This window comes from Cuculus canorus, chromosome 11 (genome assembly GCF_017976375.1).
Source record: "Cuculus canorus isolate bCucCan1 chromosome 11, bCucCan1.pri, whole genome shotgun sequence".
In the NCBI taxonomy this organism is placed as follows: domain Eukaryota; kingdom Metazoa; phylum Chordata; class Aves; order Cuculiformes; family Cuculidae; genus Cuculus; species Cuculus canorus.
Genome location: NC_071411.1, coordinates 9,489,414 through 9,507,955, shown reverse-complemented (window position 1 = coordinate 9,507,955; position 18,542 = coordinate 9,489,414). Strand labels below are relative to the sequence as shown.

The 18,542-nt window shown below is 36.7% G+C and overlaps 1 protein-coding gene across 6 annotated transcripts in view; it reads right to left on the bottom strand.

Moving 5' to 3' along the window:
- Window positions 1–1,214: 1,214 nt before the first annotated feature.
- Window positions 1,215–18,542, bottom strand: part of NR2C2 (nuclear receptor subfamily 2 group C member 2) — a 38,465-nt gene continuing 21,137 nt past the window's right edge. For 5 of the 6 annotated variants that reach the window (XM_054076966.1, XM_054076968.1, XM_054076969.1 and 2 more), the window contains 7 exons: window positions 18,383–18,516; window positions 16,570–16,747; window positions 15,486–15,607; window positions 14,857–14,996; window positions 13,447–13,584; window positions 11,812–11,917; window positions 1,215–9,866 (listed from right to left, as the gene is read on the bottom strand). In XM_054076966.1, the coding sequence (XP_053932941.1) occupies window positions 9,692–9,866; window positions 11,812–11,917; window positions 13,447–13,584; window positions 14,857–14,996; window positions 15,486–15,607; window positions 16,570–16,747; window positions 18,383–18,516 (993 nt within the window). In that variant the 3' untranslated portion in view covers window positions 1,215–9,691. The remainder of the gene's footprint in view (window positions 9,867–11,811; window positions 11,918–13,446; window positions 13,585–14,856; window positions 14,997–15,485; window positions 15,608–16,569; window positions 16,748–18,382; window positions 18,517–18,542) is intronic. The other variant, XM_054076970.1, reaches the window with a different exon arrangement.

Sequence of the window (18,542 nt, the reverse complement as noted above, 5' to 3'; positions counted from 1 at the left end):
GCACAAGAAAAATGTGCCTGACTCGATGTGTGAGTTCCTGTCCCAGGATAAACCCTCTGGGACATGTCCTACATGAAATCCTGTTGCTGCGCACTGATCTCGAGTAGCGATACCCTTCTCAGCTCCATCTTTTCTAGATGCCGCACAGACACAATTTCAACTTCGCAAACCTTGGCAACAAAATCTCCAACTTCGCAGAAGGCTGAAAAAATTAAAAGGGCCTTTTTTTCCATGCATGTTTTTCTTCTAGACACTTGGATTTGACAACAGAAACCTGAAGTCTGATCACCTTCATTTCTGCTAAGTGAAACTAAGTTGTGCCATTTCTAGTAGCAGTAACAAGAAATTGAGTTTCCTGTCTGTCTGCTCTGAATAAATACACGTGGTTCATCTCAAGCAGGTATAAAGGAGCGTGTACTTACTGTTGGGAATAGAGCCCAAGTTCATTACCTGTGTCATAAAGTGCGTGTGAAGGGAACATAACAAGACCCAATGCATCACCCTAATAAAAACTGGGGAACAGGACGAAATGCCAGATAAAAGTAAGTATAAAGCACTGTCTATCAAGAGTTGTCTCCTCAAAAAAACCCTGATAAAACCAGAAGCCTGAATAATATGAGTTAAAGCCTTTAGGAAAAGTTCTTTCTCCTTCCTGGTGTCAGTAAGGTCCACAGGATTCATCTTCTATCTTAGAAGTCCCAGTTAAATTATTTATGATGATCACTGTAGTGAGGGGAAAAGAGTTTGCTTAGACACGTAACGTTTAAGAAGAAATTAAGTGAGCTTAAAAATAAAACCCAAGAATGCATTTATACTTGTAATTCACTTTAATGGTATAAACCTCATTTAGGTAGTAGTATTAAGCCACAACAATATAATGCCACATTTAAACAGCATTTAATAAAATGCATAAGCTAAATCATGCACTGCAATACTCTATATACAAACACAACAATGCAAATTCCTCTTCATGACTGAAGACATTGATTAGATATAAAATTCAGATTTAAAAAAGAACATGCTATTACTTTTAAATGCTATCACACATAACAATGCCGATTTCACAAAAGAAGCTGTGAGAAATTAACAACTTTTGCAGGGTTTTTAACCTGAAATTAAAACATAGTAACATAAACAATAGTTTTCTAAATTAGAATGAACAGAGACTTCCAGAAAATATGCCAAGGAATTAAAAGTAGGTGATTCCTTTTGTAAAAAACTGCTATTTTTGTGGGAGCTCAGAAGTCCCTGGTATGCCAAACAGATAGAACACTTACACATTGAGCAGTTTTTACTTATGAACCTGCTTGAACACTGCCTTGCAATCTATTTTGGAGTACAGATTAATTATTAAAAATAGTCTCAGATTTAATGTTGATTCCACATATAAGAAATTTAACATTTATGCTCTGTAAGATGTTTTCTTCTTAGAGAATATCCTTTTTATTTGAAATTTATTCAGTCCCACTTTTAAACCACAATCATTGAAAATATTTTAAAATGGCCCTGTGCCTTGTTACCATTTATGTAAGATAAATAAAAAAATGTATGAGAAGGCAGGTATTGAGGGGCGTGAGATGCCTGGCAATTGCTGGGCTTCTCAGACTTTTGCTTTCTGTGCAGATACAGAAAGCTGAGTTCACATTCCACAGTTCCCACGAAATATTACAACAGAACCTTTATTGCCACTTAAATTCGAGCCCATTTTGTCTTTCAGAACACAAACGATTCAAATGTATATAAACCCAGTTCACAACTGAAAAATATGCTCTTTCTCTAAATTCACAATTGAATTTTTAACCAGATTCAATCCTGATCAATACGCAATTTGCTTCCTCATCTTTAAAAATGTTACTGCAGTACCGTGTTAATGGACATTCATATTTCTACTCAGCCTTTAAATAGGAAACCATGCATTCAAACAGTGCTGATTGTCAAGACACCACAGGAGGACCATCTCTCACAAGAATTCCTGCCATTAATTTAAGTAATTTTCCTGCTGAAAATTTCAAAAATAAGGTTTGAAATGTTAAAATCAATGTTTTACAGGTTTTTTTCTACATTTGAAACAAAAGCTTACCAACACTTATGAGCTCTTTCCATAGTGGAGATTTCACAAGCAGAGGACCTGACTCCAAGCCTTGTGTTTGACTTCAAGCATGCGAGAAGCTCACACTGTGTTAACTGGCATCTGCTTAAACATACACAGGTCTTTGCCACATTGAGGACAAAAAGTGGAAATAAATGCCCGGGAAATTCCACTATACGTTTTCAATATGATGGAAACAAGACTTCCCGACCTACTCCCCTACACGGTCTGTGAAATGCTTTTTTAAACGACCCGAGTTAATAGAATGACTTCTATAGGCAGCTTCTTTGTAACTTAAGTCATCAGAAGGGACAAGGAACAAAAATTGCTTCTATTTTGATGATTTCAATGTTTGAATACTCCCTATGAGTAATAGTTGTCTTACTGCATGTCTCATTTCATAAATGCTCCATGGGCCCAGCTCCCACGGGAGCAATGTGCACCTCACCCACACTGGCCACAATCTGCACAGATCACAGTTTTGGGAAAGGAAAGAACACGAGCATAGGCATTATTCCAACAACTAGATGAACTAACCAGCTTTGTCTAGTTTAAGCTAGATGAGAGAGAGAATAACTTTGGAAAGTGAATACACAATTGAAATGCATAGTGAAAATCCTAAGTAAGTCTTCATGCTTCTTAAGAAGCAAACTGCAGTCTCCCTCTTGTTTAATAACTGCTGTAACAGAAACATTGTTATTTCATTGATCAGAGGACACAGTTTTTTTAAAAATAACAGTTTGTTTTCATGTTATCAATATGGCAATATAAGCATTGATTTCTTAAACAGCATCCATTACAGCCTGTTCTGTGTGCTGCAGTTCAATGATAGAGGGCAACTTGTTTTTCTCCAATTAGCCATCGCTGAAGACTTAAAAAAAAAAAAAAATTAAAAAAAATCAATCTCTTACCAAGTTTCACTGCAAAATAAACCTACAAAAAAGTCTCTCAGATGGCTGAAGGAGAATGAGTAACTATTGAAAACAGGGAATTATGTTCTGAAGTTATTTATTATAACTGTAGTTATTTATTTATTAATTCATTTTTAATAGACACTGTGTGTTCAATTAACTGTTTGCTGGCACACTTCTACACGTCAAATGAGAAAAACCAAAGGGAGTCATGTAAAAGCCAGAAAATTCATGGAATATAATTGTCAGCTCTGAATACTAAATTCAGGCTGGGTTTAGAAAAAGGTGCAAAGCTCTGAAAATCATCAGGATTCACCTTCTTAAGGGAGGCTTAGTTTGGGCTAAGAAATGAAAACTAGGAAGCTCTGGATTAGCAAATGAATGAAAAGCTTTAACATATAGAACACTATGAATACATGGCTACAGATCTGTACATATATACATACACTACCCACTTTCTATACACTGTACATAATAGATTTAGACAGATAGGTATAAACATATACATTCATACACACATACATACAACTATGTACATATGCATCAGCTGCTTGAGTGAGTTTTAGAATTGACCATGCAGAAATGCACAAAGGTGGGAGGCACAAAATAAAGATGTGTAAAAATCTACCAAACCCTTTTATAAAGAAAAAATTGGGCATGAATTTAACAATAATACACATTGTCAATGCATTCATGTAACTTGGAGGATAAAACGGGTTCTGGGAATTATGGAAGGTTATGACAGCATTACTTGTGATTGACTTAGCATGACTTCAAAACAAAAAGCTCAGTAATAACATAATTCTGGGGTCTGATGTTTTCCACGTCTAATATATTTAGACTTAGAACATTTAAACATTACAAAGAATTTTACTTCAATTGCAGCAGAAGATTGCAGCAGAAGTAGGGTTGTAGCATCATCTTACAAGAGGGGTTATAGCATTTTTCATCAAGCAATCAGCCTGAACTTAGTTCAGGAGAATTTACTGTTAAAATGACTCTGCAACTTTAGAATTAAAAGGTGCATAAAGTAAATGCTTCCATTTTCTCCCCTTCACCATGCCCTCCTGTAATTTTTCATATAAAGCTGTTTTTCAAACTAATTTTCTGTCACTGAAGATCCAGTAGATGCTGGCAATTTGTCCGTCCTCTACCCCTTACTCTCCCCTCCAAAAGGGCGAACATAGTCTCATTTTGTTGGTTCTCCATGGATATATGGGGGCATTAGGACCACAGACGTGCTGCTCTCACAGCAGCCCTGTGTGTATCATCAGAGCAAACCTGTTCTGCTATTGTATGGCACAAACTACTGGGACAGATGGGAACTCAGTTTGCCTGGTATTTCTGCTTTTTCCCTTATGGGCAAAAGCAGATGAAAAAGAACCAACCCAACCCACTTTTGCACTCTAGAGAGTAACAGAAGGAGCGAGATTTCAATTAGAAAAAACATAATGTAATTTTTTTTTTCTTTTTCCAGGTGATCCCATCCTGCAGGTAGTTGCTGGTACAGCCGCGTATGTCAGATACACCTGCCAGTTCTACAGCTCACATCACCCAAATTCAAACCTGACTGGGGCTGTTCCTCCAGAAAGCTGCTTTGAGCACCACTTCTTTGCCAGCATCCTCAGCTCAATAATTTCTAGTTCCCTTTTCCTGGCTAACCTGTCTTCCTAATACCCTTTGCTACTCATGCTGTTTGGTGCTTCTATATATTATACGTTACTAATTAAACAGCAGGTAAACAGGCAGGAATTCTAACTACCCTCTTAATTTTAAGGGCACAAAAATGTACTGACAACTTCAGCATCTTGGACGAAATAATTCAGGAACCTGTAAAAGTCCTCTGTACTATACACAACAGTCTGTGCTGAAGAAAAAACAAAGTCAGGAAAATGGTTTTGACTGGAAGCTTCAGTCCTGACTTGTTTTTTTTCCCCATTACATCTCAGGTTATGCCCTTTGCCAAAGGGCACTAAAATGATACTGCAGAGCCAGCTGTATTCAGCACAGAAATCCTCAGTCCGTGCCATTCACTGGAGGCCTTATGGCCGCCCTGAGGTCCGGGCGCTTCAGGTGATGGTAAAAAGAGACTTGGTCAATTATATCAACTGATCAGTGGTGACCCGCCACAGTTCCTTGCCCCAGAGTGCTTTGAAAACTAAGCTGCCTTAATAGTCTAACGTTCTAAGACAGCTAAAATAAAGGCTTATATGGTCCGAAGTATCTCTCCTTAGAAATGATTTTCTCCTCTTCTACCAGTTTCATACCAGAGTAACTCCACTGGCACCAAGCAATGTAAATAGGCATTTGCACACAGCCTTAGTTTTATCTCTTTAGTCCAATGTAAGTAAATTAAAGGAAGAAAAGCAGACCACCTTCTTGCCCTTGTCACAAATGCAAGAAAAATCATTATAAAGCTAACCCACAATGCTCCTACACACTTATTGATCACTGCTCTTTTTATCTACAAGATTCAAATCCAGTTCATTCTCAAAGGGTTTGAAAACAAATGAAGCACATAGAGAATGTGCATTATTGCCGCATTATCACTCCATGCATGCCCCGCTTTCAGTCAGCACAGAATTCTAACATTTGTCTGAATGAATTATTACCAATATACACAAGTGCTCAAGTTCATACAGATCAGCTCACTATATTTCTAGTGAGTTAAAATATTTTCACTTCAAGAGCAGCAGAAACAGGACCTCAAAAATTCTGGAGAGAGAGAATTTTAGGCACTAAGTAGATCTTCAGTGGGGTGACACTTTTCTTAGAATCACTTTCAGACTGTGATCCTTTGACTCCTAATTCTGTAAACATAAGTTTGGCATTGAAATTTGGCCTTTATGAAAACAGGCCGTTTCCATACTTAAAATCAAGACATAGTTTTCCAATGATTTTGACAATAATAAAAAACTCTCCTATCCCACATTGATCAGCAAAAGGTTGTACTTGCAAAGAAGAAACAAAGTAAAGCTGGTAAGACTGGCCTGTTACCATCTTCCAGTTACTGGCAGGGGTATGGAACAAACCTCAGAAATGACAAGAACAAAATCAGCCCTGTAGTATTTTCTGCAGAGAAAGTTTTAAATTCGCTTGAGTCTGCAGCTGTACCGTGTGCATTGTTCCAGCCACATCACGTTAGAAGGCTTGGGGGGGATCTCATCAATGTGTGTAAATACACGAAGGGAGGATAAAAAAAAGACAGAGCCAGGCTCTTCTCCATGTCACCCAGTGACAGGACCAGAGACAAACACCAGGGAACGCTTGTTGCCTCTGAGGGTGACCAAGCACTGGCATAGGCCGCCCATGAAGGTTGTGGAGTCCCCATCTTGGAGATATTCAAAAGCCACCTGGCACGGTCCTGGCCAACTGGCTCTAGGTAGCCCTACCTGAGCAGTGGGGTTGGACCAGATGACATCCAGAGGTCCCTTCCAACCTCAGCCATTCCATGATCCTGTGATTACATTTGAAATTTAGCACAAAGGAGCCGTACTGCACAGGAGAAGATGGTTTATAGTTTTATATGGCAGTGTTTTATGTGACTGTTTTCAGTGTCTCTCCATCATATAGCACATCTGTATGCCGATGTATATTACAGCCCTTTAGCAGCATGTGAGAAAGAAGTGTTAGGTTCTTAATCACATCTATCTTATTATTTACAGCTAATATTCAAATATGAAAAAAAAAAATTAAAAATTGATTCTGAGTTTTTCCTCAAGCTCTACAATCTACCATCTGCTGCCCAGATTTCTACAACTCAAACTTGGAATCAAAATAGTGTACAGTTAGAGAAAGTACTTTTTGCTAATGGTTTAAGGACCAAATTAGCTTGGTTCTGACTAACACAAACCAGCAAATCACATTGATTATGCTACACAAAGAGAGACTTCAGAGCTTTTAGGTGGTCATATCAGAATCTTAAGTATGGAACAGCTTCATTTCATTTGCACAGTAAATAAACCCCAGATATGGATTGCACTGCTGTTACTTCATTTACAGAAATTAACATTTAATCCCTAAAGTGCAAAGAACTGTTTGCAGAGTAACTAACTACCAGAGATAGATGAAGGATAGCATTATGTGGCCTTGCATTTGTAGGGAGTGTAGTTTATTTGTAAACAGAGCTCATATTTACTATTTTGATTTACAAATGTAAAATAATTTTAAGTTCTATTTCATGTGATCCCTCTGTTCCCAAATAACTGTAGTGGCTTTATTTTGATTTCTGAACTGCTATGCTCACAGCACAAGTAAGGAAAATTAGGAAGACAAACTTCTGTACAGAAAATGGGGCTGTTGTACTTGAAAAACTGGAAATGGACATTACATTTGTCATGAAAAAGCTCGTTGGTGTGCATTCAAATTTGGGAAAAAAGATTCCAAGGACTAACTTTTGTGCTAAGGAATGTTTCATTTGTCATTAACAATCCTTACTTGTCTGCTTAAATGATTTTTCAAAATACTGAAAACAAATTTAACAGCATAATCTTTTTCTGCAATGAAAAACATCACAACAGTTCAATGCATACCTGCTGTCAGAACAACAGTGACATGACCCAGTAACATTTCCAATTTTAACAAAAATGGTCACAAGTCTTTCCAAGGTAGCTGCATCTTCTGATGCTGTTAGTATCACAATTAATTTTAAGCCGTATACCCTTAAAACAGGGACTTTGCATCAGAAGTGCCGACACAATTATACAAGTCGTTACACTGCAATAAAACAGCCAGTACAAAATTCTGCATTCCAGTTGACTGAGCATTCAGAGCACGGAACTTCCATCACATTAAAAATTTGAGAGTTTTATTTGCTATAGCAAAAGCCAAGAGAAATCAAAGTGCAATATTACAAATCTCTGCATGTATATTGCACTCTTTGTAACATCCTCTGGTGAGAAGAAGATCCTGAATGCTGTAACAATAGCAATTACAGAAGACTTTAATACATCCAGAAGCTAAAATTAAATAGCGTCCTGTATCACAATGGTGCTACAAGCATGAGCCTCCTAATGAGAATGAAGTGCACCAGGTCAGGACTTTCTGTTACAGCAGAAGCCTCATCTAGAACTGCTTAAGGTCTTTCAGCTACAATTCAGACCCTTAAAAGACACAAACACCAACCTGGCTGGTGTTTCTAAATACAACTGAATAACAGAAGAAAAACAAAAGTGCTGCACTTATCATTAGATTTTGTCACATAGAAATATACAAGTAGAAAATGCCACTATCATACAAATAATTAAAATAATTGATGCATCTAATAAACCAGGATCAGATGAAGTTATTAATTGCCATGACTTTTTCTTAAACTTTGATTGCTTAAAATATTTCATGTCCATAATAATAAATTATACTAAAATGAAAGCATGCTAGTAGCTAATGGCCAATACTAGCAAACATGTTGATCGCTCATCACTCTAGACAACTAAAAAGTAGTTATTTTTATAACTCCATGTTATCTCAGTCATTAACTGCAGTGGTACATGAATGAATGAATGTAAATCCTAACTATATTTCAGTTTCAAATTGAGTCACAGGAAGGTTGAGAGCACTGTAGAATTGGGATTCAGGCAAGGGGAGGGAGGAGTGGAGGAAGAATCACAGAATCATTAAGGTTGGAAAAGACCTCCAAGACCTTCAAGTCCAACCATCAGCCCAACACCACCGTGCCTACAAACAAAGTAAGAGAACTTTGTAATACACTTATGCTGACAGCCAGAGGGCCGGCACGTTTCAGGTTTTGAATTGTACCTTTGGCTGGATAGCGAGGGTGTTCAGGAGCACAGAGAGGAGGAGTAAATTTGGAAATACAAAGAGCATCACACAGCTCTTTGAAAATTATTGTTCTTCCAGTTAATGACTGATTTTCCCCACAATCAAAAGGCTTCCTATTCAGATAACATTTGTCATGACCGCATTGGTCTGAATTGAAAATTTAAGGAAACCAAACATTTCATCATTACTGTGGCATGAAACATGTTTTCTCCTTGTTTGGGTAATTCCTGTAGCATGTAATAGTCACTACAACTGCATCGTACTGTGAATTACGACTGCACTAATTTAATGGAGTATAGTGTTGTATAACATGGATTTTAGAATCCACATTAATATTTCATGCGTGATGTAAGAGCAAGTGACTTTTTGTAGAATAAATGATTGTCTCCTGTAGCATTCTACTTTTGCACAGAAATCACTAGCATTTTGACTAAGGACATTGGCAATTTTTTTCATTTTTCATACTCATAAGCAGGATGTCGATGACGTCGCTTTGACGAGAAGTGATTACAAAGTGCTAGTATTACACCCTGGCATTTATTAGATATTAATTCCAAGGATATTTTTAAATATATACATACTGTTCTTTTTACTTTTAAAGTAATTTTATTACTAATCTCTGATATTATAAAACTATTTTTAACCACTGATAACTTCTAAATACAAAGTATGTGAAAAGTATGTTCAGTAATCTATAGCCTTTTAAATGAAAGGCATCAAAAATATTCCTTGTGGCAGAAAAGGTCCTACAGCAGTCTTCTAATGGCTTACATTTTGTCAACAGACAGGAGAAATCTGACAGGAAGCTGATAACAAGCTGGAATATCTGTACATACCAAAATGCCATTCTTTCAACTTGATAATTGTATGTTTTATAAAAATTACTTTGATCCACCAAATTGTGTTGTTCCCACTACGCAGATGTGCCAGTTATTTGACCATTATATTCTGCTGTTTCCATTTTGAGAATGTAGGGGATTATGCTGTCAATGGGAACATTTCCAATGAGACCAGTAAAAAACAGTTCCTCGGTAATGCTAGAGCTCATCAGCCTAAGCGCTGGCAGGCGAACTAGAATCCGAGCTAGCCTGAAAAAGAAGTTCAGTAGATTATAAATACATATAATACCGATTTAAAATACTTTATGGCTAAAGAGCTGGATCTGCTTTTCTTATTACCATAACTCATGAAAGAGAGTAAAGAGGCAATTAAAGGTAACTGAGCTACCGAAAAAAGAATAGTTACTTCCCTATCTGCAAGGGAAATGAAAAGCCGTTATCTTGTCTTGTGATTTTCAAGAGAAAGGACATATTTGTGCACATACAAACACAATTTTCCTGCTCTGCTTTTGAAATTCCCAGCTCTGAAAGCACTTCACAGTTCAGGACAATGCTAAGACTAATAACATTCATACTGACTAGGGAAAACATTTGCAGTTTTAAAAGTAAAATGCTGTATTAATATTTAAACCAAAATAAGTATTAAGTTGCCTAGCAACTTAATGACAAACCAGATAGCCAGAAATGGAATGGATATGTCCCTGGATAAAAGGAAACAGAAGAATCTGCATCCGATGAGAGAGAGAATTTGAAGGGATGTGTTGTTACTCAAACATATTTGCCAAATGCTGGGGAGGGTGGTTTATGTACCAGAATGTTAAGAGACATACAATGTAATGAAGCGATCGTATTGAATTTCTGGATTTTCAATGCACTGGAAATTTAGGACAGTGATGAAGGCATATCTGCTGTGTTCATACGGCAGATGTACATCACAAATGCCAAAATAAATAAATTTCCTGAACCAGAGCCATGTAACAGCAAACTTTAGCACGCACTGAACACAGGACTCTTGAAAATGCTTGAGTATCTATGGAGAAAATATGCAAAGGCCATTGTGCTAATATACCACATCTGGAAAATTTTAGGGGAAAACTGCAGAAAGATTCAAGCTGTGCTGCTCGTTTTGTGACAATTGTTACATTTGTGCTTCTCTCTCAATTTGTGCCAGCATTCAGCTGCTCAGAAACAATCAGATCTGTACTCTAAACTTCTCTGTGGGTGAGCACGGGTTTATAGACAGTATCAGTTACAATACAATTATTAGACACAATATTAACTCTGTAAGATCAGTGCAGAAACCAGTTTTACAGCCTCCTTTAGAGGTTTTTTATTTTTCATTGCTTTGAGATTATACTGCCCTCAGACCTTGCTTAAACGTATGGGACTGCATGCTTCTTTACACGGGGATACCTTTCACAGTAAAAGGGAGCGTGTTCTAGGATACACTGCTAGACAAAAGTTAGAATTTCCCTGTATTGCAGAGAATCAGTGCTGATGAAATTTAAAATAGCTTTGATAGAGATTACTAGAAAATAGAATCATTATTTCTAGCATGTAAGAAACAGGAACAGTTGAGAGGTGAAAAAACCAAGGTAGATACTTTCAAAGGAAGTCCTTGGAAATTAGAAAAAAAACAAAGGAGAAATTAAGTAAGATGTGGGAATTTCTTATAAACAGAGGCTTAAGAGTTGGCTTGTTTCCCACATGTAATCTTCTTGTTTCAAGGTTTATAAACTGACAATTTTAATATTTTTCTACATATACAACATGACAAACATTTAAAGGATGATAATCACCACCTATTGCTCAAGCCTTTTTGACAACTAACTTGAAAAAGAAGGCATCTGGAAATTAAAGAAGTTTGAAGAAGGTATTCTTGAAACTTCCAAGAAAGCAAGTCTGTTTGCTTTTCTAAACAGGGCAATGAGACTGACAAAATAAAAAAAGAACTCAAAAAAAAGAGAAAGTATTCAAGTTTAGTTTAAGTGAAAGAAGCCAGACAGCCATTCTTGATTCTACCTATCTTTAAACAAATCTGCTTGCTTTTATGAACAAGGTTCTAGTTCTTTATCATCAACAGTCAAGGAAGAAAGGACGTCAAAAAGGAACATTTTACGTCAATGATGTTATTTTGCACTTTTGCCAGCTTTTCTCCCACAACATTACTTTGGGTACTAGAGACAATAAATACCTATAAGTATCTTCTGGATAGGTTTTTTGTACATAGTCCTGCAATTCCATCTGTGCCTTCTCCTGGAATTTTTCTATTTGTGTTGAACTGGACAGACCAGGGTGATCTGAAGAAACAAAACATTTCTGTATGTCGATTGTTTCCCTATACATTGTGAAATATATGTAGTTATAAGATGCTCACATTTAATTTCATTTAAATATTTCTCTTGTATTGTGATGTTTAACGTGTTAGCTCTGTGAAGGAAAACACTCTATTGAACATCTGCTTCCTGGCTTCAGAATTAGTTTGCTCACTTTCCTCTATAGCTGTGTGCATCCAAAAGAAAGTGGAAAAAAGATTAAGCCTGTAGGTCCATCCCAGGCAATGACACTCCTGGTTTATGTTTCTACCCTTGCCTTTCAAAATATGTTTGCCTCTGTGATTTTGACCAACCATACTGACTGAGCAATACCTCAGGTTGTTTTCTCGACAGATCAATTTCTTGCCCTTCCCGAGTCTGTCTTATATTTTAATTCCAGATGGCTCAGTCCTCAAGACATCCACATGATCAGAAAAACCCAGAAAATGCTATGTATCTAACTGTGCCCAAATATCTTTCACGTTGTGTTCAAATTGCTCTTCCCTTGAAACAGGACAGAGCGAGCTTAAGTCTGGGTTTTCTTGCTCCTCCAACTTGAATTTAAACCCCAATAAACTCAGCCCTAATGGTACGTTCTGCAAAAAAATTTCAAAAGCAAATTTTAGGACACCAATGTCCGCTAAATAAAGTCAGTTTTATTACAAAGGGAAAAATAATATCAATGCAACAAAACCCTCCACCACCACCACTCCACCCCCAGTAACTCCTTTTGTTTGCATTTTGTTAAATTCGAAGTGGTAAACACCTTTGAATTAAAGTAAAAAAAAAAATGTACATTTCTGAGCAAGGTTTTCCCTTCCACTCAGCCTGTCAGCAGTTTTAAATTAAATTTGTATCCTACAAACATTTCTCCACCTTTCCTGAAGAGATTGTCACTTCTGATTTCTGTAATGTCCTTACCTTACTGTTCCAGAAAATCTCAAACGTCATCTTTTAGTAAATCCTCAAACACTGTTGATCATTCTTTAGTTGTCTGCTGTCACATTTTTTTGGTAACAAATGGAGGACAGTCTGTCTACGTTTAGTTTTAGAGATTTTGTGGAAGTTCCATATAAAATGCAGTGGCATTTCTGCTTGTATTTCAGCAATCTCTCTTATGAGTGCAGTAAAAATATTAAAATTGAAGCCAATTTCTTTTTGTAACTGTGAGAATGTATTTCCTGTAAGTTTTTCTGCCATTTACTTCACAAATAGTGCTAGTACACATCCCAGATAAGTTATGACTCACAGATACTCAGCTGAAGGTAATCGAGAGTCTAGGCTTCTAAAGGTATGCGTACACGAAATACTTGATATACTGTAATTGTAAATAACATGAATATGATGCTCCAAACTTATTATAACACACTGTTTGTGACAAAGCATTACAGAACAATCATCTTATCTGCAGCTTAACAAAAGTGTCTCATCTCAAAACATTAGTCTCACTAAAAAACTTGCTAAAACATATGAAAGCTTATTATTTAAAAAGATATCGTTACTAAATTCCTTACCAGGGCTAAAGAGGACTATAGCTTTAAGGTATGCATATTCATATCCATCAATATCAAGCTTGGCCATGCTGTTACAGAACTCCTGAAGCTTCCAGATGTGTTCCATGACTTGCTTTATTCTGTCTCCAGAAAGTTTATCTACAAAAAGATATTGCTTACTATTTCATCTGAACTCGAGTACATCTGATGTATTAACCAACAACTTTTTATAAAACAAGTGAAGTGACATTTTAAAGTCTTCTGTGTCATTTGCTATCTTAAAACCACTTAACATACAAGGATAGCCTGAATGATTACGGAAGTGAAGAATTACAAAGCTGAGTCAGACCTGGGCTAGAAAACAGAACGATAACTCTTTGGCATAATTTTGCCCATACAGCATAATCTGCAACAGCAATCTTATTCTAATGATGTACTGTCCTGAGCAGAGACTCTCAAGTTATGGTGAATTATTCTACAAATAGCTAAAGTGATACTGGGAACAAACAGAGGCACAAAACGTATGCTATCATGCAATCCTAACTGTAACTTCAAACAATATTGAGGAAGGTTTTCCAGAAGTGGATGCAAGAGCACTAATGCCAGTGCTACTTTTTCCTCTAGATGTACTTCTATAAGTGAATTTCTCATTCACTGTTGTAAATAGTCTTTTTTCCTTCCAATAAGGTAAATTCACTCAATCACAATAAGTACACAGATTCTTCCATCATTTGAAATACCAGGTTCCTTTTTTTCGCTTCATATTCCTTCTTAAAATGTTGATTTTAAAAACGGATATATAGTGGGTAAATTACATTTGAGTGGTACTGGCTGCTCAGGTATGGAGGGAGATATTTCCATTTTGGTAATTACATCTTCTCTCTAACTGTGTATCTGCAAACCAGTCAAAGAATAAAAACCTCAGAGGTTATATTAAGAAAAATCTTTGAATATATAATTACTATTATCAAACTTCAGAGAGAAGTCAATTCACAAGGGACAAAACTTTTTCTTGAGAAACATTAGAATAATTTTATTCCAGTCATGATACACTTCCTAGATAGAGTTCTGAAATTTCTTCCCTTTGTTCTGAATTTTGAAGTTATTATGCACAATATCATATGATAACTTTGCAGAATAGATAAATAAAGCAAATCATCTTTCTCTGTACCTCCAGACATAGAAGATGGGAGAATACACCCTCCAGCCTTATCCCCATTTTTTCTATGGACACTTCTATCCCCCAGACATCTCTGTGAGCTGTAGATCACCAGAGGAAAGGTAATTATGGAAGGGAAGGCTTCTCCTTACCCTGGATCCTGGGGAGCAATTCTGTCACTGATGACTGAACCTCGTGAGAAATGTTCTACCAATGTCCCTGTAGTGTTGGTAAGACTGAAAACGTATAAGAACGACACACTGAAAACATACCTTCCTGTATGCTGTTCTGGAGGTGATTGACAATAGCTGCTAGGATGGTGGATAGACTCATCACCTGAGCGCACTGCGCCAAGCCCAGGGTAAACAGCTCATTCCAGCAGGCACGTACGAGGCTTGTGTTACAGTCCTGCCTATGGAAAATGGAAAATCAAACACCTGTAGGCAGTTCTCATATCAGGTGTGTAATTATGTTAATTAGAACAATTAATAATAAAGATTAATGTATTGCAAAGCACATTACTAAAAGGCATGTATTAACATATTACAAGTATTTAAAAAAGCAAAGAGAAGCGACAGGCTGACTACAGGAAACCATTTCAGGTTGTCTGTAAAATGGTGCTCACCAGCCCTTTATCCAGATTTATTGCTACAAATGAAATGCTTGCTTTTGATTTGGCTTTAGCTTCTGTAACACCAGTAACATCAGATATTGTAGTTATCCCCTGCCATCTTTTATTTAATTCTTCAAAAAGGAGAATATTGCAATAGTCTTCACACATTTTAAAGAATTCATTAAAAATTAATATAATCATTTAAAAATTAAAAATAGCTGACAAGTGTCCAGAACAGTGCATGAATTAATTAGAAAGCAAACAGTTCAACAGAATACATCCATTTACCCAAGAGCTTGAAATGCTGGTATGGACCTAGCCCAGTGCATAGAGAGGAAAAGCAGTCGTGATGCTGACTCACAGATGTAGTGTACGTTAAGGTACTCTGGCATCGGGCTGGGCATTGTCAGCTACAAAAGAAGTACAGGACGATATATATGGGTCACAGATAAACCGATTTTTATTATCGATGAAGTAACAGAGAAAACATTCGAACTACTCTCAGTCTGTCATAAGCATCTGTGTCATGAGAACTGTACTAAATAACTCACTAGTACTGGCAAGGAATGCAAAATCGGAATAGGAGACAAACTGTGGGAGAGAGCTTAAAAGTTTCTTTTAAAAGTGTTGTAATATTCATTTAATAATAATTAGACCTATAAATTACATTGTTCTGTGGAGCAACACAATGCTATAAATATCTTTCAACGACTTTTTAAACAGAAACAAAATAAAATCTAAATATCTACAATGGGAAAGCCATATAATAGGAATCTACGATCACAAAACACCATTTAGAGGAATAAGCAGGTTGGGATAAAAGTTTGACAACCTTAAGTATTACTTATTTCAGTAACAATCTTTGTATTTCTTGAAACAGTGCAATTTAATTACAGCATGATGAACACCCTTATTGTTTCTCAACATGCTGTTATCAACGTGTTTGTTAGCATTCAACTGAAGCATCTCCAAAAATGCAAGAGCTTTTTCAGTGGTTTAACCAGAAGCATCTATGGCAGCACAGTAATCTCTCTCTATATTGAGAGCGCCTTTTAGATCAAAGTTTTATGCTACTTAGAATTATAAATGAATTAAGCAAGTCATACTATATGGATGATACGGAAGGTGACCAACAGCACTAGAAAGTAAGATAAATTTTAAAGTATTCTTCTATGTAAAGGTCTTATGAAATAACAACTATGCTCTTTAGATACAGCATGCTAGAATCAAAATTGCATTAGAAGCTTTGTAAAAGCAGATGTTATCTTAGATTATACTGCCCAAATTAAAAATAATAATAATGAAAACAACTAATTTTAGGTTATGTCTTCAGCACTGGTTTGTTTAGTAAGACATTTAAAGAAGCACATACCTTAAATGTGACATGTGTATCTGTAAGTAGGGGTCCTTCCACTTCAATAATTGGTGTTGACTGATCTCTACTGATTACATGAATATTCCCTCCTCCTGTAGGATCCATCCCATCTGCCAAGTTATGAGCTGCTGTACCATCTGTGGTATTAAGTGCTTTAGCCAAAGTATCAAATGCCCTGGGGGAAAAAAAAAAAAAGAAAAGTAATGAACAATGAGAGAGGGCTTCCTTAACAGCTTAAAAAAAAAAAAAAAAAAATCAGAGTAGTGGTCAAGTTAAGCACTATAAAGCATTTCCACTTAGCAGTAACATCTACAGGAACTGTCTAAGCTAGGACACAAGGTCAGGCTTTTCCTTACAGCCTGACCCTTCTATACTGCTTAGGCTTAAATAAGAGGAATAGATCTGCCTGTATATCGCTGGTAAAAGCTTCGCTGCAACTGGGGATTGTTTTACTACTGTTAAGTCCTGCCCTACTTCTATGCTAGTATTTGTATTAGTAAAGGGATCTTTTGCCCTTACCATTCACTATTCCCTCCTCCTCACCTTGGAATGTTTAACAGATTATGTGAGGCTTATAGACCAGATGCACTCTGGAGAATATCCTGCAGTCCCTGTCCTTGGTGTCAAATTTCTTGGAACAGTGCAGAAGAGTGTGGTTCTCTTCTAGACGACATTTCTGAACTTACTTTCCCTTAAGATATAGCCAGACACTCCTGATCTCATGGTATAGACAGAGCCTGAGAAACCTTACAACAGTAAAACGAGACACAAGAGAGAGTGGGCCCTGGACTCCTTTATAGTCAAGCTGTAGCTGTGCCATTACCAAAATAAGGCAACTTCCCTTCTATGATAATAAGGCTTAGCTTTAAAGAAGAACTTTGTGCTCCAATTTCAAACGAGTGGACGGTATTATGGTATAGTGCTGTTTTGCCAGCATTTTTGTAAAGGAAGATTTTTTTGGTGTGGTGGATTTTTTTTTTTTTTCTGCTTTAGAGTACAAGGTTGACATAAGTTGAAATTGCAGTGTCAAGAATTTTAATTAGTTCACTCATCTGAAGAGTTTTTATAAGACTTAAGAGTCTGAAGCTAAGCCCCTCTTAAAAATCTTCTACTTGAGAAACAATGGCCAGGTTTTGAGGCCAAGTATTTTTCTTATTTCACTATAGTTTATGTTGTCCTTCAACCTACAACCAAAAGCCCCACCAAAATCCCAATCTTAAAAATCTGAAGTTCTGCTGGAAATTTTCAAGACTCCATGTTCCTTCTACATATTTTTCTCATTAATAAAGACAACAAAGACTTCAAACTTTTTCTAAACATTTAAAAAAACAACAACAACAAAACAGTTCATGCATCTTGCTTTAACCACGTTTCCCCTGCATTACCAGCAGGTATTATGGCAGCATGATCTGAAAAAGAAATACGCAGTAATACAGACTCCTAGAGAGCAGGGCTAAGGGCATGAGCATTGTGCAGGAGAAGGTTCCACATAACAAGCCTATCAAATAAACCAGTACAGAAATGTTGCTATTCTCAGAGTCTCTCAAGGTCACAAACTTGTCATTTATTGTTTTTCTGAGTATGAAATCTAATCTAGCTTCAGACAATACATTTCTAACACAGGACACAGTTCTTTGCAAAAGGATAACAGCCAAACCCAGATTTCTAAAGAAATGGGTTTGTGTTTCCAAGTAGGGGGCGATCTCTACTGTGTTTGGTGTCACAATGTCAAATTACTTCAAGGAAGGCGTGTAGGTGTACACCATTCAGAATACAAATTGCTAAACAATATGCAAACATAAGTACATACCGTGTAATCTCACTTGCGGATTGCTCCTCTTGTTGAACTCCAGAAGTATCTCCATTATTTAGTGACTCACTGAGATTAGCAAGAGATGTTACAACATTTGCTAGTGTTCCTAAAGCACCCTGGCTTGTTTCAGCCTAAAAAAGAACCATATTAGTAGATC